This window comes from Salmo salar, chromosome 01 (genome assembly GCF_965601325.2).
Source record: "Salmo salar chromosome 01, fSalSal1, whole genome shotgun sequence".
In the NCBI taxonomy this organism is placed as follows: Eukaryota; Metazoa; Chordata; class Actinopteri; order Salmoniformes; family Salmonidae; genus Salmo; species Salmo salar.
Window position 1 is genome coordinate 62,082,263 of NC_138291.1, and position 26,123 is coordinate 62,108,385.

The 26,123-nt window shown below is 45.7% G+C and overlaps 1 protein-coding gene across 16 annotated transcripts in view; it reads right to left on the bottom strand.

Annotated features, from left to right (window-relative positions):
• The window catches only part of LOC106606853 (calcium/calmodulin-dependent protein kinase type II subunit gamma), a 130,490-nt gene that overhangs the window by 60,095 nt on the left and 44,272 nt on the right, over positions 1–26,123 (bottom strand). For all 16 annotated transcript variants that reach the window (XM_014203345.3, XM_014203338.3, XM_014203277.3 and 13 more), the window contains exons 3-5: positions 11,887–11,946; positions 3,398–3,452; positions 653–718 (exon numbers count right to left, since the gene is read on the bottom strand). In XM_014203345.3, coding sequence (XP_014058820.1) covers positions 653–718; positions 3,398–3,452; positions 11,887–11,946 — 181 coding nt within the window. The remainder of the gene's footprint in view (positions 1–652; positions 719–3,397; positions 3,453–11,886; positions 11,947–26,123) is intronic.

Below are 26,123 nucleotides of genomic sequence, written 5' to 3' on the forward strand. Positions count from 1 at the left end.
GCCACACTCACCCCTGTCCCACACTGAGTCTCACACTCTCTCCACACAGCCCATGTGCACACAAACACCATGCCAGGACAATACTCAGCCTAGGGAGGAAAAGCATGAGTGTGGAACTGTATAGTTATACACAATGTCAATGAACATTATGTTCCACAGGAGGTTGGTGGCACCTTAATTGGGGAGGACTGGTTCGTGGTAATGGCTGGTGCAGAATGAGTGGAATGGTATCAAATACATGGATTCTATATGTTTGATGCCATTCCATTCGCTCCGTTCCAGCCAGTATTATGAGCCGTCCTCCCCTCAGCAGCCTCCACTGTTATGTTCATATGTGCAAAAGGTCTCCAAAGAAACATGTTATGGTACAGACACAATTGTCCAAGTGAAGCCTAAACAATGTAGGCTGCGGGGCAACAGAGTGTTGTGTGTTCTCAATAGGGATGTAGAATGACAGTGTGCACTGTACTGTATGTGTGTGCGTATAGTAGGAGAGTGTGTTTTAACAATGTGTGTGTGTGTGTGTGTGTGTGTGTGTGTGTGTGTGTGTGTGTGTGTGTGGGGGTGTGTGTGTGTGTGTGTGTGTGTGTGTGTGTGTGTGTGTGTGTGTGTGTGTGTGTGTGTGTGTGTGTGTGTGTGTGTGTGTTTCCACCTGGCATCAGCCTCACTGTAATACTCTCTGGCAACAATGTCTTCAAACAGCTCTCCACCGGTGACACTGGAAGGAGAGAAACAACAGTCAACACATGGACACCAGTCTGGAACCATGATGGTATGATGGCACACACCCAGTCTACCAGAGACACTGGGGAACACTGCCCAGAGAGAGCATGTTCCACTGGACAAACAAAACACATGCACACACACAAGCACAAACAAACACACACACAAAAGCATGGTTTATGCAAAAGACAATTTAGTGTAAGACAATTAAGAAAGTGTTTTGGTTGAGGAAGAATGTTACCAACACTTGGGGCTAGGGTGTTAACCATAGACGTGTCTCCTCTCCTGAATGCCATGTAGTTACACAGTGCTATCTGAGTGGTGACATGTCAGCCTGTCCTCTCCACAATAAGAACAGTCACACTAGACCAGGGATGTCTAACTAATTTTGCCCCGGGGGCCGCATTCGGTCTTCAACGAGGTCCGGAGGGCCACACTGAAAATTTGATATACTTCCTCGCTATCAAAATGTGAAAAAAATGATCCTCTGTCCATCCTTTTTCAATTTTCTATTCACCCTGACTGTACAGTGCCATCAGAAAGTATTCAGACCCCTTGACTTTTTCCACATTTTGTTAGGTTACAGCCTGATTTTTCTCATCAATCTACACACAATACGCCATAATGACAAAGCAAAAACCGTTTTTTGACATTTTTGCAAATGTATTAAAAATGTAAAACTGAAATATCACATTTACATAAGTTGTAAGGACCGACGCTGGGAGACGAGAAGATAGTACAGGGAGTGAACATTTAATGGATAATAGACAAGAAACAAACAAGGATAGCGTCTGGACAGGGGAAAATGTAACGACATCAATGCTGACACGGGAACAAACTGAGGAGCAGACAGATATAGAGGGGCAATCAACAAAGTAAGGGAGTCCAGGTGAGTCCAATATTGCGCAGATCCACGTAATGGTGACAGGTGTGCATAATGAAGGGAAGTCTGGCGCCCTCACGCAGCAATTACAGCCTCGAGTCTTCTTGGGTATGACGCTACAAGCTGGGCACACCTGTATTAGGGGAGTTTCTCCCATTCTTCTCTGCAGATCCTCTCAAGCTCTGTCAGGTTGGATGGGGAGAGTTTCTGCACAGTTATTTTCATGTCACTCCAGAGATATTCGATCGGGTACAAGTCCAGGCTCGGGTTGGGCCACTCAAGGACATTCAGAGACTTGTCCCGAAGCCACTTCTGCGTTGTCTTGGCTGTGTGCTTAGGGATATTGTCCGGTTGGAAGGTTAATGTTCGCCCCAGTCTGAGGTCCTGAGCAGGTTTTCATCAAGGATCTCTCTGTACTTTGCTCCGTTCATCTTTCCCTCGATTCTAACTAGTCTCCCAGTCCCTGCCACTGAAAAAACATCCCCACAGCATGATGCTGTCACCACCATGCTTCACCGTAGGGATGGTGTCAGGTTTCTTCCAGATGTGAAGTTTAGCATTCAGGCCAAAGAGTTCAATCTTGGTTTCATCAGATCAGAGAATCTTGTTTCTCATGGTCTGAGAGTCCTTTAGGTGCCTTTTGGCAAACTCCAAGTGGGCTGTCATGTGCCTTTTACTGAGGAGTGTGTTCGGTCTGGCCACTCTACCATAAAGGCCTGATTGCTGGAGTGCGGCTGAGATGGTTATCCTTCTGGAAGGTTCTCCCTTCGCCACAGATGGAACTCGGGAGCTCTGTCAGAGTGACCATTGGGTTCTTGGTCACCTTCCTGACCAAGGCCCTTCTCCCCTGATTGCTCAGTTTGGCCGGGCGCCCAGAACTAGGAAGAGTTTTGGTGGTTCCAAACTTCTACCATTTAAGAATGATGTAGGCCACTGTGTTCTTGGGGACCTTCAATGCTGCAGAAATGTTTTGATACCTTACCCTAGATCTGTGCCTCGACACAATCCTGTCTCAGATCTCTACGGAAAATTCCTTCAACCTCATGGCTTGGTTTTTGCTCTGACATGCACTGTCAACTGTGGGACCTTATATAGACAGGTGTGTGCCTTTCCAAATCATGTCCAATCAATTGAATTTACCACAGGTGGACTCCAATCAAGTTGTAGAAACATCTCAAGGATGATCAATGGAAACAGGATGCACCTGAGCTCAACTTTCGAGTCTCATAGCAAAGGGTCTGAAAACTTAAGGAAATAAGGTATTTCTGTTTTCTTTTATTAACTGTTTTCGCTTCGTCATTATGGGGTATTGTGTGTAGACATATTTAATCAATTTTAGAATAAGGCTGTAACATAACAAAATGTGGGAAAAGGGAAGGGGTCTGAATACTTTCTGATTGCACTGTATATATATTATACTTAAACCACTCGCAGGCTGGATTGGATCCTCCGGGCTGTTTGTTTGACACCCCTGCGCTAGACTGTGCTCTACAAAGGGCTCTCAGTCTACACCACTTGACCTGCTGATAACTGTGATAGTGTGTATGGTTATCAATTACTGAAACTAAACAAAGAAGCATTTCTTATGGCTTTGAGTATTGGATGTATTAATGATAATAATATGGTAATTTAGCAGACTTATAATTATTACATATAGCCATTCCATGTGGCCTCTGCAGCAATCAAAGCATGTTATTGTCTGGTGTTATAAGCACCTTTAAGTATGAGAGTTGAGAGAGTATACTGGCCAGAGAGAGCAGCGGACTGGCTGACAGGTTTCAGTATACTCACAGGTCAAAGACGAGGTAATGGAAGCCTTCCTCTGAGATACTTTCGTGTAGTCGTACTGTGGGACAGACAGACAGACAAACAGCCAGACAGACAGAGAAATAGAGCGAGAGTTAAAGAACAGTCAACAGACACACACACACCACACACACACACACACACACACACACCACACACACACACACACACACACACACACACACACACACACACACACACACACACACACACACACACACACACACACCTCTTATCCCCTTATCTCTCGCCTCACCAATTCCTCCTCTGCTTCCCCCGAGCCCCAGGGATGCACTTAGGGCAGTGAGAGCTCGTTTGTGTCACGTTGTGACCTGCAGTTCGTGGAAAGCGAGATGTGAGATTCGCGTGGACACACACACACTTGCTCAATCACCTGTAGCCTCTGGCTGTGGAAGTGAAGCTCCTTCTAGGTAGGAGCTTAAGCTGTTTCATTCAGGTGACATCAGCAGGTGTCCGTGGGTTCATTCATTAGTGAGTATTATTGCACTGCCACTTAAGTCCTGTTGCATGTCTGTTCACGGTCTCCAGTGGCCAGTATAATACACAGTATGTGTTGGCATAAGAGATGTAGTTTGAATGTACTGTGTGTGTGTGATTGCATGGGAGTGTATATTCATGTGTGTAACACCTCACAGTGATGTATGGAGCAATGAGCTCAGAACATCCAGTTGCTTCAGCCATCATACACACACCCCATCCCAACAACACACGCACCCCATCCCAATAACACACGCACCCCTGCTAAATTATTTTGTTAATTTAGCAGAAAAGACACTCTTATTTCCCGAGCCCTTATCACAGTCAAGACACACCTATTTTATAGTAAAAAACATGATATCATCTACAGGGGTGAAAGTAGATTTAATTTCTTCCCAGTACGGGACCTCCTAAGTGTGCGCGCACGTGCATCAAAAACATTTATGGCCCTAACAGCCCGGCCCTGGACATTCTGCCGCCGCTAAACTAGAATAGTGTACAGCAGGAGTCAGAAATTATAACGTATATACAGTTGAAGTCGGAAGTTTACATACACCTAAGCCAAATACATTTAAACTCAGGTTTTCACAATTCCTGACATTTAATCCTAGTAAAAATGTCCTATCTTAGGTCAGTTACGATCAACACTTTATTTTAAGAACGTGAAATGTCAGAATAATAGTAGAGAGAATGATTTATTTCAGCTTTTATTTCCTTCATCACATTCCCAGTGGGTCAGAAGTTTACATACAGTCAATTAGTATTTGGTAGCATTGCCTTTAAATTGTTTAACTTGGGTCAGACATTTCGGGTAGCATTCCACAAGCTTCCCACAACAAGCTGGGTGAATTTTGTCCCATTCCTCCTGACAGAGCTGGTGTAACTGAGTCAGGTTTGTAGGCCTCCTTGCTCGCACACACTTTTTCAGTTCTGCCCACAAATTTTCTATAGGATCGAGGTCAGGGCTTTGTGATGGCCACTCCAATACCTTGACTTTGTTGTCCTTAAGCCATTTTGCCACAACTTTGGAAGTATGCTTGGGGTCATTGTCCATTTGGAAGACCCATTTGCGACCAAGCTATAACTTCCTAACTGATGTCTTGAGATGTTGCTTCAATATATCCATAAAATTTTCCTACCTCATGAAGCCATCTATTTCGTGAAGTGCACCAGTCCCTCATGCAGCAAAGCACCCCCACAACATGATGCTGCCACCCCCGTGATTCACGGTTGGGATGGTGTTCTTTGGCTTGCAAGCCTCCCCCTTTTTCCTCCAAACATAACGATGGTCATTATGGCAAAACAGATCTATTTTTGTTTCATCAGACCAGAGGACATTTCTCCAAAAAGTACGATCTTCGTCCCCATGTGGAGTTGCAAACCGTAGCCTGGCTTTTTTATGGCGGTTTTGGAGCAGTGGCTTCTTCCTTGCTGAGCGGCCTTTCAGGTTATGTCAATATAGGACTCGTTTTTACTGTGGAGACAGATACTTTTGTACCTGTTTCCTTCAACATCTTCACAAGGTCGTTTGCTGTTGTTCTGGGATTGATTTGCACTTTTCGCACCAAAGTACGTTATTCTCTAGGAGACAGAATGTGTCTCCTTCCTGAGCAGTATGACGGGTGCGTGGACCCATGGTGTTTATACCTGTGTACTATTGTTTGTACAGATGAACGTGGTACCTTCAGGCGTTTGGAAATTGCTCCCAAGGATGAACCAGACTTGTGGAGGTCTACAATGGTTTTTCTGAGGTCTTGGCTGATTTCTTTTGATTTTCCCATGATGTCAAGCGAAGAGGCACTGAGTTTGAAGGTAGGCCTTGAAATACATCCACAGGTACACCTACAATTGACTCAAATGATGTCAATTAGCCAATCAGAAGCTTCTAAAGCCATGACATAATTTTCTAGAATGTTCCAAGCTGTTTAAAGGCACAGTCAACTTAGTGTTTGTAAACTTCTGACCCACTGGAATTGTGATACAGTGAATTATAAGTGAAATATTCTGTCTGTAAACAATTGTTGGAAAAATTACTTGTGTCATGCACAAAGTAGATGTACTAACCGACTTGCCAAAACTATAGTTTGTTAACAAGAAATATGTGAAGTGGTTGAAAAACGAGTTTTAATGACTCCAACCTAAGTATATGTAAACTTCCGACTTCAACTGTATGCTGGGAGTCAGGAAGCAGATGCAGAAGGTGAGTTTAATCATAAGAAAAAGGCAGATAAGCAAAGCAGGAGAAGCATCCTGAATGTGACAAAACCAACACTGTCCGATGACTGAGGCTACTGAGGGCCAAAGAAAGGGAGAGTAATCAAGGTGATGGAGAATGATGGTTGCCAGACCGGTGGTTAGTAGACCGGCAATGTTGATGGCAGGAGCGGGAATTAGGAGTGGCAGTAATAGGTTTGCCAATTTTTTTCTCAGCTAATAGTAAGCAGAACAGAACATAATAGCAGCCCAATTTATAGGCCTATGCTACAAATTAAACACAATTTTTAACACATCTGGTTAGTTGTAACGCCCTGGCCATAGAGAGGGCTTTTTGTTCTGTATTTTGGTTAGGCCAGGGTGTTACATTGGGTGGGCGTTCTATGTTCATTTTTCTATGTTTTTGTATTTCTTTGTTTTGGGCCGTGTGTGGCTCTCAATCAGGCACAGCTGTAGTTTGTTGTTGCTGATTGGGAGTCACACATAAGGAGTCTGTTTTTCCTTTGGGTTTTGTGGGGGATTGTTTCTGTTTCGTGTTTGCACCTGACAGTACTGTTTGGCTGTCGGTTTTCTTGTTTTTGTATAGTGTTCACGTTGTTTAATAAATTCCTGAAGATGAACACTAACTCCGCTGCACCTTGGTCTACTCTCTCTTCAGACAGCTGTTACAGAATCCCCCACCAAAAACGGACCAAGCAGCGGAGGAAGGAGAAGCACCAGGAGAGGGGAGATATGGACTCGTGGACATGGGAGGAGATATTGGACGGTAAAGGACCATGGGCTCAAGCTGGGGAGTATCACCGCCTGCAGTGGGAGATCGAGGCTGCGAGAGCGGAGAGGCGCTGGTATGAGGCAAGGGAGCGTGCAGGCACGAGAGGCAGCCCCCAAATTTTTTTGGGGGGGGCACACGGGGAGTGTGGCGGAACCAGGAAGGAATTCTGGGCCAACTCCCCGTGCTTACACCAGGCAGCGTGGTACTGGTAAGGCACCGTGTTATGCTGTGAAGCGCGCGGTGTCTCCAGTGCGCGTGCATAGCCCGGTGCGCTATAGGCCAGCCCCCCGCAAGTGCCATGCGAGTGCAGGCATCGAGCCAGGACGGATTGTGCCAGCTCAGCGCGTCTGGTCTCCAGTGCGCCTTTTCGGTCCAGGTTATCCTGCACCGGCTCTGCGCACTGTGTCTCCAGGGCGCTGGGAGGGTCCAGTTCACCCAATGCCTGCGCTCCGCCCGTGCCAGGCCAAAGTGGGCATTCAGCCTGGAGTGTGGGTAAATGGCCTAAGTACCAGAACTCCAGTTCTCCCCCACAGCCCGGTTTATCCTGTGCCTCCTCCTCGGACCAGGCCTCCAGTGGGTCTCCCCATCCTGGTCAGTCCTGTGCCTCCTCCACGGACCAGGCCTCCAGTGGGTCTCCCCAGCCTGGTGAGTCCAGTGCCTGCGCCCAGAGCCAGGCCTCCGTCATGTCTTCCCAGCCTGGTGAATCCTGGGCCAGAGCCGCCCGCCAGTCTGGAGCCGCCAGAGCCGCCCGCCAGGCCAGAGCCGCCAGAGCCGCCCGCCAGTCCGGAGCCGCCCGCCAGTCCGGAGCCGCCCGCCAGTCCGGAGCCGCCAGAGCCGCCCGCCTGTCCGGAGCCGCCAGAGCCGCCCGCCAGCCTGGTGATTCCTGTGCCTGCGCCCAGGGCCAGGCCTCCTTCATGTCCCCCCAGCCTGGTGAGTCCTGTGCCTGCGCCCAGGGCCAGGCCTCCTTCATGTCTCCCCAGCCTGGTGAATCCTGGGCCAGAGCCGCCACAGCCGCCCGCCAGCCCGGTGCCGCCAGGGCCGCCCGCCAGCCCGGAGCCGCTGGAGCCGCCAGGGACGCCCGCCAGCCGAGCGCAGCCAGGGACGCCTGCCAGCCGGGCACAGCCAGGGTCCCCCGCCAGCCGGGCGCAGCCAGGGTCGCCCTCCAGCCGGGCGCAGCAAGAATCGCCCGCCAGACGGGCGCAGTCAGGTTCGCCCACCAGTCCTCTGACGCGGCCAGGGGCGCCACCTAAGTAGGCGACGCCGAGGGTGGAGCGGAGGCCACGTCCCGCACCTGAGCTGCCGCCGTAAGAAGGCCCACCCGGACCCTCCCCTTCAGAGTGAGGTTTTGCGGCCAGAGTCCGCACCTTTGGGGGGGGGGGTACTGTAACGCCCTGGCCATAGAGAGGGGTTTTTGTTCTTTATTTTGGTTAGGCCAGGGTGTTACATTGGGTGGGCGTTCTATGTTCATTTTTCTATGTTTTTGTATTTCTTTGTTTTGGGCCGTGTGTGGCTCCCAATCAGGCACAGCTGTAGTTTGTTGTTGCTGATTGGGAGTCACACATAAGGAGCCTGTTTTTCTTTTGGGTTTTGTGGGGGATTGTTTCTGTTTCGTGTTTGCACCTGACAGTACTGTTTGGCTGTCGGTTTTCTTGTTTTTGTATAGTCTTCACGTTGTTTAATAAATTCCTTAAGATGAACACTAACTCCGCTGCACCTTGGTCTACTCTCTCTTCAGAGAGCCGTTACATTAGTAGGCTATATAATCAGTTCAATGTCAATATCATATCCTAATATTTTCTATCTGATTACACTGATAAAATCACCAATGTCTCTATTAAAAATGTCGCTCTGAAAAAGTCTCAAAAGAAAGGTTAATAATGAAAATAGAATTTTCAGGGAAGAATGAACAGAGAAATAAGCATTCTTACCACATTTCTCCAATGTCAAACCAGAGTATCTTGTTTCCAAAGAAATGGTTGCTGTTTGCAAATAATTCAATAATAGACATCCTTATGAATCTAAGCATGGCACTTTCAAAAATGTACTTTCCACCCTTTCTTGGGCTTCAGGGCGCCCAACAAAGTCCAGCAAGCTCCAGGACCGTCTCCTAAGTTGATTCAGCTGCGGGATCGGGGCACTACCAGTACAGAGCTTGCTCAGGAATGGCAGCAGGCAGGTGTGAGTGCATCTGCACGCACAGTGTGGCGAAGACTTTTGGAGGATGGTCTGGTGTCAATATGGGCAGCAAAGAAGCCACTTCTCTCCAAGAAAAACATCAGGGACAGACTGATATTCTGCAAAAGGTACAGGGATTGGGCTGCTGAGGACTGGGGTAAAGTCACTTTCTCTGATGAATCCCCTTTCCAATTGTTTGGGGCATCCGGAAAAAAGCTTGTCCGGAGAAGACAAGATGAGCGCTACCATCAGTCCTGTGTCATGCCAACAGTAAAGCATCCTGAGACCATTCATGTTTGGTTGGTTCTCAGCCAAGGGAGTTGGCTCACTCACAATTTTCCCTAAGAACACAGCCATGAATAAAGAATGGTACCAACACATTCTCCGAGAGCAACTTCTCCCAACCATCCAGGAACAGTTAGGTGATGAACAACGCCTTTTCCAGCATGATGGAGCACCTTGCCATAAGGCAAAAGTGATAACTAAGTGGCACGGGGAACAAAACATCAATATTTTGGGTCCATGGCCAGGAAACTCCCCAGACCTTAATCCCATTGAGAACTTGTGGTGAATCCTCAAGAGGTGGGTGGACAAACAAAAACCCACAAATTCTGACAAACTCCAAGCATTGATTATGCAAGAATGGGCTGCCATTAGTCAGGATGTGGCCCAGAAGTTAATTGACAGCATGCCAGGGCGGATTGCAGAGGTCTTGAAAAAGAAGGGCCAACACTGCAAATATTGACTCTCTGCATCAACTTCATGTAATTGTCAATAAAAGCCTTTGACACTTATGAAATGCTTGTAATTATACTTCAGTATTCCATAGTAACTAACATCTGACAAAAATATCTAAAGACACTGAAGCAGCAAACTTTGTGGAAATGTATATTTGTGTCATTCTCTAAACTTTTGGCCACGACTGTGTATTTCTGTAGGCATGCGTGATATTTGGCTTGGTTTCTTCTTTTTTTTGAGCCCCGCAAATGCACATGTAGGTCTTTGGAACTCTAGAGTCAAACCAGGGACTGTAGTGACACTTCTTGCACTGAGATGCAGTGCCTTAGACCGCTGTGCCACTAAAGAGCCCTATGCTTCAACGCATCATCTATATTGCTCAAGGCACAGGATGTGTGTTTGTGTGAGTCAATGTGTGCATGCGTAAGTGTGTGTATGTACTGTATATGTGTGTGAGAGAGTGTGTATAGTGAGGTGTGACAAGATGGCCAACAGTACATGCCAAGGGTAGGTGAATCATGTGTGTGAATCATGTGTGTATACTGCCTGCACTGTCTGTCACTTGTGTGTTTATGAGTGCAGAAAGAGAGCTACAGTGAGGGGGAAGAGAGTCAGAGATGGAATGAACTAGCCTGCCCAGTGGCAGAACACTCCTTGTGCACTCCATTCCTCCCTCCCCCTCTCTCTCCTTTCTCTCTCAATTACTCCCTTTGTTAGGAGTTTATCTGCAGTCCAAGCAGAAAACATGACAATCTGTCCCTTTGACTGTACCTTTGACAGACAGGTGAGGGGAGGTGAGGTGAGGGAGAGAGAGGAGGAGTGTGCCTTAGGGGACAGAGAACAATCTGGGACAGGGAGAGAGAGAGGGAGAGAGAGAAGGGGAGAGGTGAGAGGCAGATGGGGATGGCAGGTGGACCAGAATGAGATGCCGCTGGAGAACAGAGAGAAGCAGAGAGAGGGAGAGAGAAGCAGAGAGAGGGAGAGCAGTAAGAGGAGGATGAGAGAAGGGAAAAGCAATTGCGAGGAGAGGTGGATGCAGAAGATAGAAGCAAGTGAAAGCAAAAATAAGGAGGAAATGCAGAGGGAAGGAAAAGAGAAAGGGGAAGTAGGTGCCCTGCGTGTGTTTAGTTTGAAGATGTGATGAGCATCGATGGCAGTACGAGAAGATGCATTCATGCGGTGCTATGTACTCTTCTCTCTTTCTCACCTCCCTCCCTCTCTACCCACCCCTTTCCCTCTGTGGCTTTGAAAGTGTAATTACATGCAGGTCCCTGGCCTGCTTGCTGCTGCTCTCAACCACCTGTGCGCGAGCCCACACACACACACACACACACACACACACACACACACACACACACACACACACACACACACACACACACACCACACACACACACACACACACACACACACACACACACACACAGTGCCCCCATCCTCAGCCACACAGCTCACCACTAACACCAATCTCACTAATATACATTCCTGTCATACTGATCTCACATACGCACACACACGCACATTGCACACACTCGCACAAACACACACAAACACACACCTGCATGCATATCGCACATTCACGTGTAGTGGAGGGAGAGGCTGGCTTGCAGTGTGAGGCAAGGTGAAGACTGTGTCATTTCCCTGAGTTTGCATGCGGTGGTGGGTCGGCTCCTCATCACCAGTCGCACCATGCAAATGGCCCACAGCAGTGGGCATCAGTTAACTGGCTGGTTCCATTTGCCTACACCCTAACTCTCTTCCACGAAGTGCTTCTGTGACACCATGTAACACACTGACACTGGAGACACCCTCAATGCTCTTCAAAACAACGTGGCTGAAATGTGGGCAGAATTTAACCACTCAAATTTAACCACTCCAGATTTTGTCAGCGGTCAAATGTGCAGCAAAGAGACTTCACCTGTTGCTAGGCAACCAGCCGAGCATGAATAACCGCTATCATGTTAGCCAGCTCACCAACTAGACAAAACGATGTCGCCTCGGTTTCGTCCTGTCAGGTAGGTTACCATACAGACACACACTTTCATTTTGCCTACTATGCTAAGTAGGAGCCACTCACCTATGTTAGGGTGTTTGAGCAGGCGACAGATGCGGGCCTCTCGTTCCAGTTTTTGATGATCTGAGGGGGAGAGGAAAAGGAAACGTGTCAGAACATAAACACAATCACACACCTTTCTGTTGTTAAGTCGAAATTCTGCAGGATTGGTTTTAAACAAAAGTAATAAAGGTGTCCTCCCGAGTGGCGCAGCGGTCTAAGGCACTGCATCGCAGTGATTGAGGCTTCACTACAGACCTGGGTTTGATCCCAGGCTGTGTCACAACCAACCGGGAGTCCCATAGGGCGGCGCACAATTGCCCCAGTGTCTTCTGGGTTAGGGGAGGGTGTTAGGGGGGCTTTACTTGGCTCATCGCACTCTAGCGATTCCTTGTGGCGGGCCGGGTGCCTGCAGGCTGATTTCAGTCATCAGTTGAACAATGTTTCCTCCGACACATTGGTGCATCTGTTTTCTGGGTTAAGCGAGCGGGTGTTAAGAAACGTGGTTTGGTGGGTTATGTTTCGGAGGACGCATGACTCGACCTTTGCCTCTCCTGAGCCCGTTGCGGAGTTGCAGCGATGAGACAAGATCATAATTGGATATCACGAAATTGGAGAGAAATTAAATTTAAAAAAATCACAAACCACCATTGGGCAATGGGACTGGGAGGCACATCCCTATACATCATGTATGTTATATACATGCATACGTGTTGCACAGTATACCGAAACTTCTGTACTTTTACGATACTAGAACATGAAAAACGGTTTGGTAATACAATGTTTGTTACTTTCTGTACTACTGTCAAATGTCTCTCGCGTCATATACAGATAGTGAGGATCGAGTCTGTCTAGTCATTTGTCTGAATCTTCTCAAGGGGCAGGAGTAAGCTAGCCAGGCTAGTGGCTACTTGTGCTTGAGCATGCAACTGACACAGCGGGAGCCATTTTTTAGAAGCAAGTGAGAGGAGAGAGAAAATGCAGACAGCATGGCTTCTTATAACGAAAACATCATTACATTTTTTTTAACATTATAATATGATTAATGTGAAATGCACTCTTAACTTAGCTACGACACCAATATATTTACACTACTTCGTGTAGCAGTAGCCACTAGCCAGCCAGCAGCCCTGGCTTGAGCGTTGCACCCTAGGAGTTGAAATGCACTCTGGGAAATCTAGTATGCTGTGTAAAATCAATCATATGGTGTGTAGACTAATCCAATAGAGAAGCTTCAGAAATTAGCTTCAAAGTGTTTTTTATGTTGTTTTGGAACTAAACTAGTCATTTAATACACAGCATGTTTTAGCTGTAATGAATCATAGGTCTAATGAATGTAATTTGACCCAATATTTTGGCCATAAATGAGCAAATTAACCCTGATATGTAAAACGGTTTAGATGTAATTGTACAATTATTTCTCTGAGTCTCAGATATGGTTATGCATAAGGAACATGATATTCTTCTGTTACTTAATATTCTGTTTTATTTTTGAAGGAAATGGAATATAGAATAGAGGATCTTGTTGTTATTTTAGTTGTTCTACCAGCTATCAACATATTGTTCAATGTTTAAAAAAATAAAGCCCCGTGGTTATTCTGTAACTGTAATACGCATTCTTTTTTTGCAGTGGTATCGTTTCGGTATCGAGTGTTGTTTTAGTATCGAGTATCGTGGGTATCGAAGTCAAATTTCTGGTATCATGACAACTCTGACATCAAATCAATTGCATTTTATTTGTCAAATGTTCGTAAACAACAGGTGTGGACTAACAGTGAAATGCTTACTTACGGGCCCTTCCCAACAATGCAGAATACAATAAACATGACAAAATACTACTAATAACAATAGAAGAAGAAAAAAATAGTAACACAAGGAATAAATACACAATGAGCAATGATAACTTGCCTATATACATGGGGTACCAGTACCGAGTCTATGTGCAGGGGTACGAGGTAATTGAGGTAGATAGTGTATTTACATGTAGGTAGGGGTAAAGTAACTAGGCAACAGGTAGATAATAGACAGTAGCAGCAGCGTATGTGATGAGTGTGGAAGTGTGTGTGTGTGTGTGTGTGTGTGTGTGTGTGTGTGTGTGTGTGTGTGTGTGTGTGTGTGTGTGTGTGTGTGGTGAGTGTGTGCCAGTGTGGACGTGTTATGTGTGAATGACTGTGCGAGTGTGTGTATGTGTTGGAGTGTCAGTGTGAGTGTATGGGTCCAGTGTGTGTGTGGTGAGTGTGTGTATGTGTTGGAGTGTCAGTGTGAGTGTATGGGTCCAGTGTGTGTGTGGTGAGTGTGTGTATGTGTTGGAGTGTCAGTGTGAGTGTATGGGTCCAGTGTGTGTATGTGTTGGAGTGTCAGTGTGAGTGTATGGGTCCAGTGTGTGTATGTGTTGGAGTGTCAGTGTGAGTGTATGGGTCCAGTGTGTGTGTGGTGAGTGTGTGTATGTGTTGGAGTGTCAGTGTGAGTGTATGGGTCCAGTGTGTGTGTGGTGAGTGTGTGTATGTGTTGGAGTGTCAGTGTGAGTGTATGGGTCCAGTGTGTGTGTGGTGAGTGTGTGTATGTGTTGGAGTGTCAGTGTGAGTGTATGGGTCCAGTGTGTGTGTGGTGAGTGTGTGTATGTGTTGGAGTGTCAGTGTGAGTGTATGGGTCCAGTGTGTGTATGTGTTGGAGTGTCAGTGTGAGTGTATGGGTCCAGTGTGTGTATGTGTTGGAGTGTCAGTGTGAGTGTATGGGTCCAGTGTGTGTATGTGTTGGAGTGTCAGTGTGAGTGTATGGGTCCAGTGTGTGTATGTGTTGGAGTGTCAGTGTGAGTGTATGGGTCCAGTGTGTGTGCATAGTGTGAAAAATAGTTAGTACAAATAGAGTCAATAGCAGTCCGGGTAGCTGTTTGGTTGACTATTTAGCAGTCTTATGGCTTGGGGGTAGACACACTACATGACCAAAAGTATGTGGACACCTGCTCGTCCAACATATCATTCCAAAATCATGAGCGTTAATATGGAGTTGGTCCCCTCTTTGCTGCTATAACAGCCTCCACTCTTCTGGGAAGGCTTTGCATTAGATGTTGGAACATTGCTGCAGGGACTTGCATCCAGCCAGCCACAAGAGCATTAGTGAGGTCGGGCACTGATGTTGGGCGATTAGGCCTGGCTCGCAGTCACCACACCGATCTCGACAAACCATTTTTGTATGGACTTCGCTTTGTGCACGGGGGCATTGTCATGCTGAAACAGGAAAGGGCTTTCCCCAAACTGTTTCCAAAAAGTTGAAAGCACAGAATTGTCTAGAATGTCATTGTAAGCTGTAGCGTTAAGATTTTCCTTCACTGGAACTAAGGGGCCTAGCCCGAACCATGAAAAACCACCCCAGATCATTATTCCTCCTCCACCAAACTTTACAGTTGGCACTATGCATTGGGGCAGGTAGTATTCTCCTGGCATCCTCCAAACAAAGATTTGTCCGTCAGACAGCCAGATTATTCACTCTAGAGAAGGCGTTTACACAGCTCCAGAGTCCAATGGTGGCGAGCTTTACACCACTCCAGCCGACGCTTGGCATTGCACATGGTGATCTGGAGTGTGTGCGGAAGCTCGACCATGGAAACCCATTTCATGCCACTCCCGACTAACAGTTCTTGTGCTAACGTTGCTTCCAGAGGCAGTTTGGAACTCAGTAGTGAGTATTGCAACCGAGGACAGACGGTTTTTACACTCTACACGCTTCAGCAATCGGCGGTTCCGTTCTGTGAGTTTGTGTGGCCTTCCACTTTGTGGTTGAGCCGTTGTTTCTTTTAGACGTTTCTACTTCACAATAACAGCACTTACAGTTGACCGGGGCAGCTCTAGCAGAGCAGAAATTTGACGAACTGACTTGTTGGAAAGGTGGCATCCTATGACGGTGCCACGTTGAAAGTCACTGAGCTCTTCAGTAAGGCCATTCTACTGCCAATGTTTGTCTATGGAGATTGCATGGCTGTGTGCTCAATGTTATATACCGATCAGTAAGGTGTGTGGCTGAAATTGCCGAATCCACTAATTTTAAGGGGTGTTCACATACTTTTGTATATATAGTGTACATACATACATACATACATACATACATACATACATACATACATACATACATACATACATACATACATACATACATACATACATACATACATACATACATACATACATACATACATACATAAACAAGATACATATACATAAATATTCAGTCATTCAGGCAGTGCAGGCTCATCTGTCAATATCAACATGTGCTCCCTATTCTAAAGTGTGACCATTGTTTTTTCCTTGCTGAAAATGTTTCCTGAAATTACCTAATTGAACAGAAAGGGAAACACCTCCCTGCATATATGCCATCTGTCTACTAGAACACATAACAATGCACAATCAATCAATTAAATGTATTTCTTTAGTTATAAAACCCCTTTTACATCAGCAGATGTCACAAAGTGCTTATACAGAAACCCAACCTAAAACCCCAAAGAGCAAGCAATGCAGATGTAGAAGCACACAGCAGCACAAGCCTATTGCACTTAGTTAAATTAGTCTCCTGGGCTCAGACTCTAATACAATCAATGTCCAGTTAATGACTCTAATAGTAAGGGCCGGCACTGTGTGTGTGTGTGTCTGTGTGTGCGTCTCATGCAAATGCTTGTGTGTGTGTGTTCATATCCAAACGTACGTGGGTGGGCAGTATTTAAATCTACTGCTCAATTGTAGCCCTACATGGACAGATTGGATAGACAGATAGATGGATAGAAAGGGAGATAAAGAGATGGTACAGTGGGATGAGGAGAGAGATTGTGGTCCAAGTTCAGCCAGACCTTGGCACCAGCTGTTAGGCTCCCGGGGACAGATGTGTGTGTTATGTGTGTGTTACTACGCCGGGGCAGAACGGAGTAGGCCTCTAGCCTCCCTAATCCCCCTCTCACGCTCCTGTCCCCATCCAGGATTTGGGATTTGGGAAGCGGAGCCGCCCAGTCATCCCAACAGGCTGCAAGGTGCTGGAATCATCTGTCTGACTTGTTACATGGCTGGCCCATAGAAAGAATGTGACCTCATCAATAGAATATGTGACATATAATTTTCAGTCGCTTCTCTCAATAGCTCATTAGTATAAAAATGCAAATGTCGTAAAAAATATTGACATGGTCTGTTTTTGGATTAAAACAGAATTCACTATAACAACGTTTTCGAGGTAACCCAATTCATTTGAATGTTGAAATCTTGGTGTAAGTACACTTTTAAAGCCTCAGATTTAAAGCCTCAAAACGAGTCATTTGCTAGCTAACAGTCAAATGACAAGCTAGCTAACTATATGTTTAGCTTGCAAACACACCCACAAATTCATTTTAAAACATATTAACCTTTTCAAGCCTGAGTTCCAAATATTTCTACCGCTCGTTTTTTTTATGCGTGTGAGAATGCACTCGCTGTCCCAAAATGTGATTGTTACGCAAGGCAAGCTCATACCAAGGCAAGCTGCCTGCTAATTAGGATTTGACCCCAATTAGTTGGCTGGTCGATTGTTGGTCGATAGGCTGTTGGTCGACAGCCAACTAGCGCAAAAATAATATTGGTAAATTTATCTTTGTCGATTTTTTTCCCACCCTATAACTACAAGTTTGTCAGTTTTCAGCATGGCGGGGTTTGCATTCTGCACATCGCAACGCAAGTGCCAATGTAGAAGACGTGTCTGTTATTTGTCATAACTTGTAGATTGCTTGCAACTCTTTCAAACAGTTTGACAAGACAATGTGCTAGCTAGCTGGTTAATTAACCCTTTGACATGTGCGAACACACGGGTGTGATCATTCTATAGTGGTCCCTGCAGCTTACGCTCAAACCGGTGTGATTAGAACACTTATTTAGAACACTTATTTAGTTATGATTGACGACACAGTCAGCGTTTGCACAAACACAGTCTTTACAATGTTATGTCCTCAATGTTATTTTTGGATGCAATGTTCAGACATGTCCCTAGCGGTCCCCATCGGAGAACCCTTTTTGGTTCAATGTAGAACCCTTTGGGGTTCCATTTAGAACCCTCTGGAACCAAATACCTGGAACCAAAAAGGGGTGTTCAAAGTGCTCTCCTATGGGGACAGCAGAAGAACCCTTTTAGGTTCTAGATAGCACCTTTTTTTAAAGAGTGTAGAAACAATAACACAATATACAGAAACTATAATGATAACCTAATAAGGCACATACTTTGATAGGAACACACACATGTCCAAAGTTATTATTAGTAAGGAAAATAACAATGAAGGCAATGCGGGTGCCAGCCTGGTAAATTGTGCCAGGGGGAAAAAGTTTATGTTCTGTTCTGACTGGAGATGCGCAAATGTCTGCGTACTTGATCTGGGGAAACACTGGGGAAGTGCTTGAGCTCTTGTTGAAGAGTGAAGTTTGTCCTTCTCAGTAATGCCTCAAATGTAAATTGTCCACAACAGTGAAATGGGCTAGTTCTATGTGAATTAATGATGAGGCGGAACACATCTCAATTTTAAAAGAAAAAAATGAAATCGAACTTGTTAGGAAATCATTTGAAATTGACAAGTTGAAACATAGCCTATAGATAATTAGGTGTAGTGCAGTCCCCGACTAAAAAAAATCTTGGTTGCCCGAAAGTCGTCTGTTCTATCGACCAATCGATTGGTCGAAATGTTTTAATGTGTATTTTTCCATATGTAGACACACCCTGTGTGTTTTAATAAAATCAAGTATATGTATTGAGCTTCTCTGATGCTTTAAGCTTACTGTTTGATGAAATAAGACACAAATGCCTCAAGAGGGAGCCAGAGATCTATTTAACCAGAAGAAAAAAAACTTAACCTGACCTAACCATTCTCCTGCTGGCTGTCACAGATTCTGCCATTACTTTCCTGAAGTTGCCGGTAATAGGCTACACGAGGAGTCGGCAACCTTTCTCATGTGGAATTCCAATTTATCTTACCATATCTACCGATCTGCATGCCAGTTATGGTTTTCATTTGCCCAATTTCGTGGAACAGTTTAATTTATAATAACGTCTTCATATCTCAAAATCATTTCAAAATCATCAATGCATGTAAAAACAGACTTTGTTTGCCTTCTGTTTGAGGTGAAGAAAACCTTACTTTGAGAAGCTCCACAGCACAGTGGTGAGATATCAGAAATACTATCAGATCCCCATATGGGTACAATTATATGCCTACATTTTCATGCAGACCAGGTAGCCTATAGGCCTACTTCTATGTGTGCGCGTCCTTACTCGACATTGACAGGAGCACTCCAAACAAAAAACAATGACTAAATTGACAAAATTCATAAATGGAAATATGTTAATCACAAGTGTATTTTTGTTATTTGTTATTTTATTTGGAACCCTATTAGCTGTTGCAAAAGCACCAACTTATCTTCCTGGGGTCCACACAAAACATGAAACATGACATATTACAGAGCATCAATAGACAAGAACAGCTCAAGGACAGAACTACATCAATAAAAATAATTGTTAAAAAGCACACGTAGCTACATATCAGTACATACACACAAACTATCAAGGTCAAATAAGGGAGAGGCGTTGTGCTGCGAGGTGTTGCTTTATCTGTTTTTTTTAAACCAGGTTTGCTGTTCATTTAAGCAATATGAGATGGAACGGAGTTCCATGCATTAATGTATCTGTATAATACTGTACACTTTCTTGAATTTGTTCTGGATTTGGGGTCAATGAAAAGACCCCTGGTGGCATATCTGGTGCGGTAACAGTGTGTGTCAGAGCTGTGTGTAAGTTGACAATGCAAACAATGGAGCCTCAACAGTTCTAAAAGTCAGTTTCTTAACAGGTGCATGTTTATCAATAATTGGATGAAGCAATTTCATAAATTCATCAAGTACAGCGTCTGGAGGCTGTTTATTAATCACATCAGACCAACAAACACTTTTAACATCATCCACATAAGAGTCACAGCTAAATATTCTGTATGATCTCTTATACACTAGTTTAGACCCAGCTTTTGGAACTTTGGCTTTCCTGGATATAGCCACTATATTGTGATCACTGCATCCAATGGGTACGGATACAGCTTTAGAACAAAGTTCTACACTATTAGTAAAAATGTGATCGATACATGTGGATGATCTTGTTCCTGTAGTGTTTGTAAAAACCCTGGTAGGTTGATTAATAACCTGAACCAGATTACAGGCACTGGTTACAGTAAGAAGCTTCCTCTTGAGCGGACAGCTTGATGAAAACCAGTCAATATTCAGGTCCCAAAGAACGTAGACCTCGCTGTTTACATCACATAGACTATCAAGCATTCACACATATTATTTAGATACTGACTGTTAGCACTTGGTGGCCTATAGCAACACCACAAAAGAAAAGGCTTTAGATGTGCCAAGTGAACCTGCAACAACAACACTTCAAATACACTTGACATAAGATTTTCTCTAAGCATTAAAGGGATATATATGGCTCTGAATATATACAGCAACACCTCCCCCATAAGCAATTCTGTTATATCCTTGAATTGCTACTGCTGTATCATCAAATTAATTATCTAAGTGAGTCTTAGAAATGGCTAATATAGGAATGTTATCTGATGTCAGCAATTTATTCATTTCATGAACCTTATTTCTAAGGCTACATATATTAATATGGGATATTTTCAGCCCTTTCCTGGGTAGCTTATCAGGATAGTCCTCGTTGAGGAAGATATACGTTCCTCTCAAGTTCTTGGCTCTTTCCAGAACAGCTACCTTGTCCTTGAACCTCAGGAACTTGACCACTATCGGCCTGGGCCTGTCACCTGGGCCGGTGGTGGGTTTTCCAGTCCTGTGGGCGCGTTCAACCTCAATCTTCCTGTGGTCCATCTTCAATTTCTCAGAGATAATTTTCCTTCATAGCTTGTTCTCCATCTTTTTAAATAGGGAACCAATTTGCTTCAATAATATATACAAGTAGAGCTCAAAATGTATGTCGGGGTCAATGCGACTGATAATGACGGAGCCAAGTCACATATGACATTGCTACATACACAGAGCGTGGCTGACTGTGACAGCCTTTAGATAGGTAGAAACAAAGGGTTTATACAGGAGTGGCTGTAGGGGAGAGCAGAGAGCATACTGTATATGCCTCACTCCGGTACACATACACACAGGCACGCACACACCCATGCTCACTAACGCAAACACACCTTTCCTGTTCAGAGAATGTCATTGAAGTGGAGTCAGCTCTCGAAACTTGTCATCCTGGGAAATCACACACACACACACACACACACACACACACCTCCAGGTATTTTATTCTACAAATGGGGATGCTGTGCACACGCACACCTTCTCTCTGTCTGACAAACACATCGCTGTAACACACACACACACACACTCTGGACACACACAAGCTGGTTGCCTTGAAAAGATAATGGTAGACTGTAGCATGGCGGGTCTGTCACTGAGAGCCAGAACAAAAGGAGAGAATGGGAGGGAGAGGAGAGAGAGAGAGGAGAGAGAAGGAAGACAGGAGAGAGCAGAGAGCTAGAGAAAGTGAACCTCAGAAACGGAGTGTGAACGAGTACCGTAGAACAAGTGAAAATGCTGAGTGAGAACAAACAGGAAATAGGGGGGGCCAAGACACACAGACTCAGTGCTGGATAGCTACTGGGTGTACATGCTTTTGTTCCAGCCCAGCACTAACAGAGGGAGAACACTGTGTTAACAAATTAGTTCTATCATGTTGGTCCTGTATGACTCACTCATGTAGTCCCCTCTCCTTCAGCTGAGTAGGAGACCTCAGAGAGAGGAAGAGAGAGAGGAAAAGAGAGAGAGAGCACACTGTGCACACTGCCCACAATATGAGGTGCAAACTGAGCTGCACTTCCTAACCTCCTGCCAAATGTATGACCATAATAGAGATACATATTTCCTTCAGATTACACAGACCCACAAAGAATTTGAAAACAAATCAAATTTTGATAAACTCCCATATCTATTTGAAATGTCATTATTCTTTTGTAACTTTTGTGAGTGTGATGTTTGCTGTTTATTTCACTTTTGTTTATTATCTATTTCACTTGCCTTGGCAATGTAAACATATGTTTCCCATGCCAATAAAGCCCCTGAATTGAATATGAGAGAGAGAGAGAGAGAGAGAGAGAGAGAGAGAGAGAGAGAGAGAGAGACCTTTAAAAGAATTGCAGCACGGCCAACAGCTCACCCCCTGACACCTAGCCACTCAGATATCCCATCAAGCATGGGGCCCACTCAACTACAGCCAATCACCATCACTCTGGGTGGGTGCACGTGTGAGAGATAGGAGAGATAGGAGAGAGGAGAGAGGAGAGAGGAGAGAGGAGAGAGGGAGAGAGAGAGAGAGAGAGAGAGTCAGACCTGGGCCCTGGCAATAAATATCATTAAGACAAAAATAATGGTGTTCACAAAAAAGGAACGTAAAATTCGACATACCAAATTAGGATCTGGCTAAAAATACTTGAATCAGTTATAGAACCCATTGTCCTTTATGGTTGTGAGGTCTGCTCACCAACCAAGAATTTGCAAAATGGGACAAATACCAAATTGAGACTGCATGCAGAATTCTGCCCAAAAAATTCTCTGTTTACAACTTAAAACCCCAAATAATGCATGCAGAGCAGAATTAGGCCGATACCCACTAATTATCAAAATCCAGAAAAGAGCCGTTAAAATCTACACCCAACTAAAAGGAAGCGATTCCCAAATCTTCCATAATAAAGCCATCACCCACAGAAAGATATACGTGGAGAAGAGTCCCCTAAGCAAGCTGGTCCTGGGCCTCTGTTCACAAACACAAACATACCTCACAGAACCCCAGGACAACAACACAATTAGACTCAACCAAATAATGAGAAAACAAAAAGATAATTACTTGACACATTGGAAATAATTAACAAAAAAACAGAGCAAACTAGAATGCTATTTGGCCCTAAACAGAGAGTATACAGTGGTAGAATACCTGACCACCGTGACTGACCCAAACTTAAGGAAAGCTTTGACTATGTACAAACTCAGTGAGCAGTGCTATTGAGAAAGGCTGCCGTAGGCAGACCTGGCTCTCAAGAGAAGACAGGCTATGTGCATATTGCCCACAAAATTAGGTGGAAACTGAGATGCACTTCCTAACCATATTAGAGACTGTCACCGAATAAGTCGTACTCGTCGTTGAAAATGTCATACAGGAGAGAGAAGGACCAAGGCGCAGCGGAAGTGTGGACACTCATTCTTTTAATTGGTAAATGAAAAAAAGCATCCACAGGGAAAACAAAACAATGAACGGTACTCACGATTTACAACAGTTTTGCAGGCTATCTAAAACGCAGTGCAAAAACAATTCCCCACAACCCCAACTACAAACACACACACCTATATAGGACTTCCAATCAAAGGCAACTATACACACCTGCCTTCAATTGGAAGTCCCAATCACCAACACAACATTCAACAAACACAAATCACCTGCCACATCCTGACCAAGACTAAGCAATACGCCCTCTGCTGGTCAGGACGTGACAGTACCCCCCCCCCCTCAAGGTGCAGACTCCGGGATGCACCTAAAAAAGAAAAACACAAGAAAATCCCCAATACCCCAACAAAACCAACAAACAATAACCCCTAAACATTTTTACATTTTTTTACATTTTAGTCATTTAGCAGACGCTCTTATCCAGTGCGACTTACAAATTGGTGCATTCACCTATAATATCCAGTGGAACAACCACTTTACAATAGTGCATCTAAATCTTTTAAGGGGGGGGTTAGAAGGATTAAAGGAAACAAAAAAGGGAGGGAAGGGAGGGTGGCTGCCGTCACCGACGGCACTGTGCTACACCCCCCCTCCCCAACCCACCTATATTCTGGAGGTGGCTCCGGTTCTGGCAGCTCGGGGCAGTCTGGCCACTCTGGCAGCTCCGGGCAGTCTGGCCGCTCTGGCAGCTCCGGGCAGTCTGGCAGCTCCGGGCAGTCTGGCAGCTCCGGGCAGCTCAGGGCAGCTCTGGCAGCTCCGGGCAGTCTGGCCACTCTGGCAGCTCCGGGCAGTCTGGCAGCTCCGGGCAGTCTGGCAGCTCCGGGCAGTCTGGCAGCTCCGGGCAGTCGGGCCACTCTGGCAGCTCCGGGCAGTCGGGCCACTCTGGCAGCTCCGGGCAGTCGGGCCACTCTGGCAGCTCCGGGCAGTCGGGCCACTCTGGCAGCTCCGGGCAGTCGGGCCACTCTGGCTTCTCCTGGCAGTCGGGCCACTCTGGCTTCTCCTGGCAGTCGGGCCACTCTGGCATCTCCTGGCAGTCGGGCCACTCTGGCATCTCCTGGCAGTCGGGCCACTCTGGCAGCTTCTGACTAGCGGGCGGCTCTGGCGACTCCTGACTAGCGGGCGGCTCTGGCGACTCCTGACTGGCGGGCGGCTCTGGTGACGTACGACTGGCGGGCAGCTCTGGCGACTTACGACTGGCGGGCAGCTCTGGCGACTTACGACTGGCGGGCAGCTCTGGCGACCGTTGACTGGCGGGCAGCTCTGGCGACTGTTGACTGGCGGGCAGCTCTGGCGACTGTTGACTGGCGGGCAGCTCTGGCGACTGTTGACTGGCGGGCAGCTCTGGCGACTGTTGACTGGCGGGCAGCTCTGGCGACTGTTGACTGGCGGGCAGCTCTGGCGACTGTTGACTGGCGGGCAGCTCTGGCGACTGTTGACTGGCGGGCAGCTCTGGTAACTGTTGACTGGCACTCCAGTCTTGCCCCGTCAAACAGCCCTTGTGCCCCCCCCTAAAAAAATCTTGGGGGTGCCTCTCGGTCTCCCTTACCCGTCGTGTTCCCCAGTCCTCGCCATACTTCTTCCGCTGCTTGGTCCTGGTTTGGTGGGGAATTCTGTCACCGAATAAGTCGTACTCGTCGTTGAAAATGTCATACAGGAGAGAGAAGGACCAAGGCGCAGCGGAAGTGTGGACACTCATTCTTTTAATTGGTAAATGAAAAAAAGCATGCACAGGGAAAACAAAACAATGAACGGTACTCACGATTTACAACAGTTTTGCAGGCTATCTAAAACGCAGTGCAAAAACAATTCCCCACAACCCCAAAGACAAACACACACACACACCTATATAGGACTTCCAATCAAAGGCAACTATACACACCTGCCTTCAATTGGAAGTCCCAATCACCAACACAACATTCAACAAACACAAACCACCTGCCACATCCTGACCAAGACTAAGCAATACGCACTCTGCTGGTCAGGACGTGACAGAGACACATATTTCCCTCAGATTACGCAGACCCACAAAGAATTTGAAAACAAACCCAATCTTGATAAACTCCCATATCTATTGGGTGAAATACCAGTGTGACATCACAGCAACAAGATGTGTGATCTGTTGCCACAAGAAAAGGGCAACCAGTGAAGAACAAACACCATTGTAAAATACAACCCATATTTATTTTATCTTCCCTTTTGTACTTTAACTTTTTGCACATAATATGACATTCGGGGCGGCAGGTAGCCTAGTGGTTAGAGCGTTGGGCCAGTAACAGAAAGGTTGCTAGATCGAATCCCTGAGCTGCCAAGGTAAAAATCTGCCGTTCTACCCCTCACTTTTGTTAATCTACTTCACTTGCGATGGCAATGTTAACATATGTTTCCCATGTCAATAAAGCCCTTAAACTGAATTGAATTAGAGAGTGAAGAGAAAGAGATCTACACTTTTAGTCGTCCTTACAGGAATACTTTAATTGAGTTTACAATAAGGGCTTTAAAGACTCTACATGGAGCCGCTGTGCAATTCCTTTCGCAGAATGTAAAACAAGCCCACAGCAAGCAAACACACTATGCATATTCAACAGTGGATTATGTGTGTGACATTCAGTGTGTAAAGCTATGACATACCAGTGGAATCCTTTACAACGGCGCACAGATGTCTTTATTACCTAACCACATTAACAGGACACTCTATATCCACACAGCCCCCCCCCCCCCCCCAGTACAGCCCGACCCGGCTCCCACTGCTGGCCCAGGTAACGACCAGTAGGACAGTTAATCTAGAACATGGCTGTGTTTGTGTGTGGGTGTTACTGTCCCAGACACCGTGCCAGGAAAACTGCTCAGCATGCATGGGGCCAGACAGGAACATAAACCAATACACACACTCAGACACACACACAGACAATACGAACTAAACAAATCTTTGTCGAGCGAGAATGATCTGTTAATCGGTCAAAATGTCAAAACATGTATTTTTCCATATA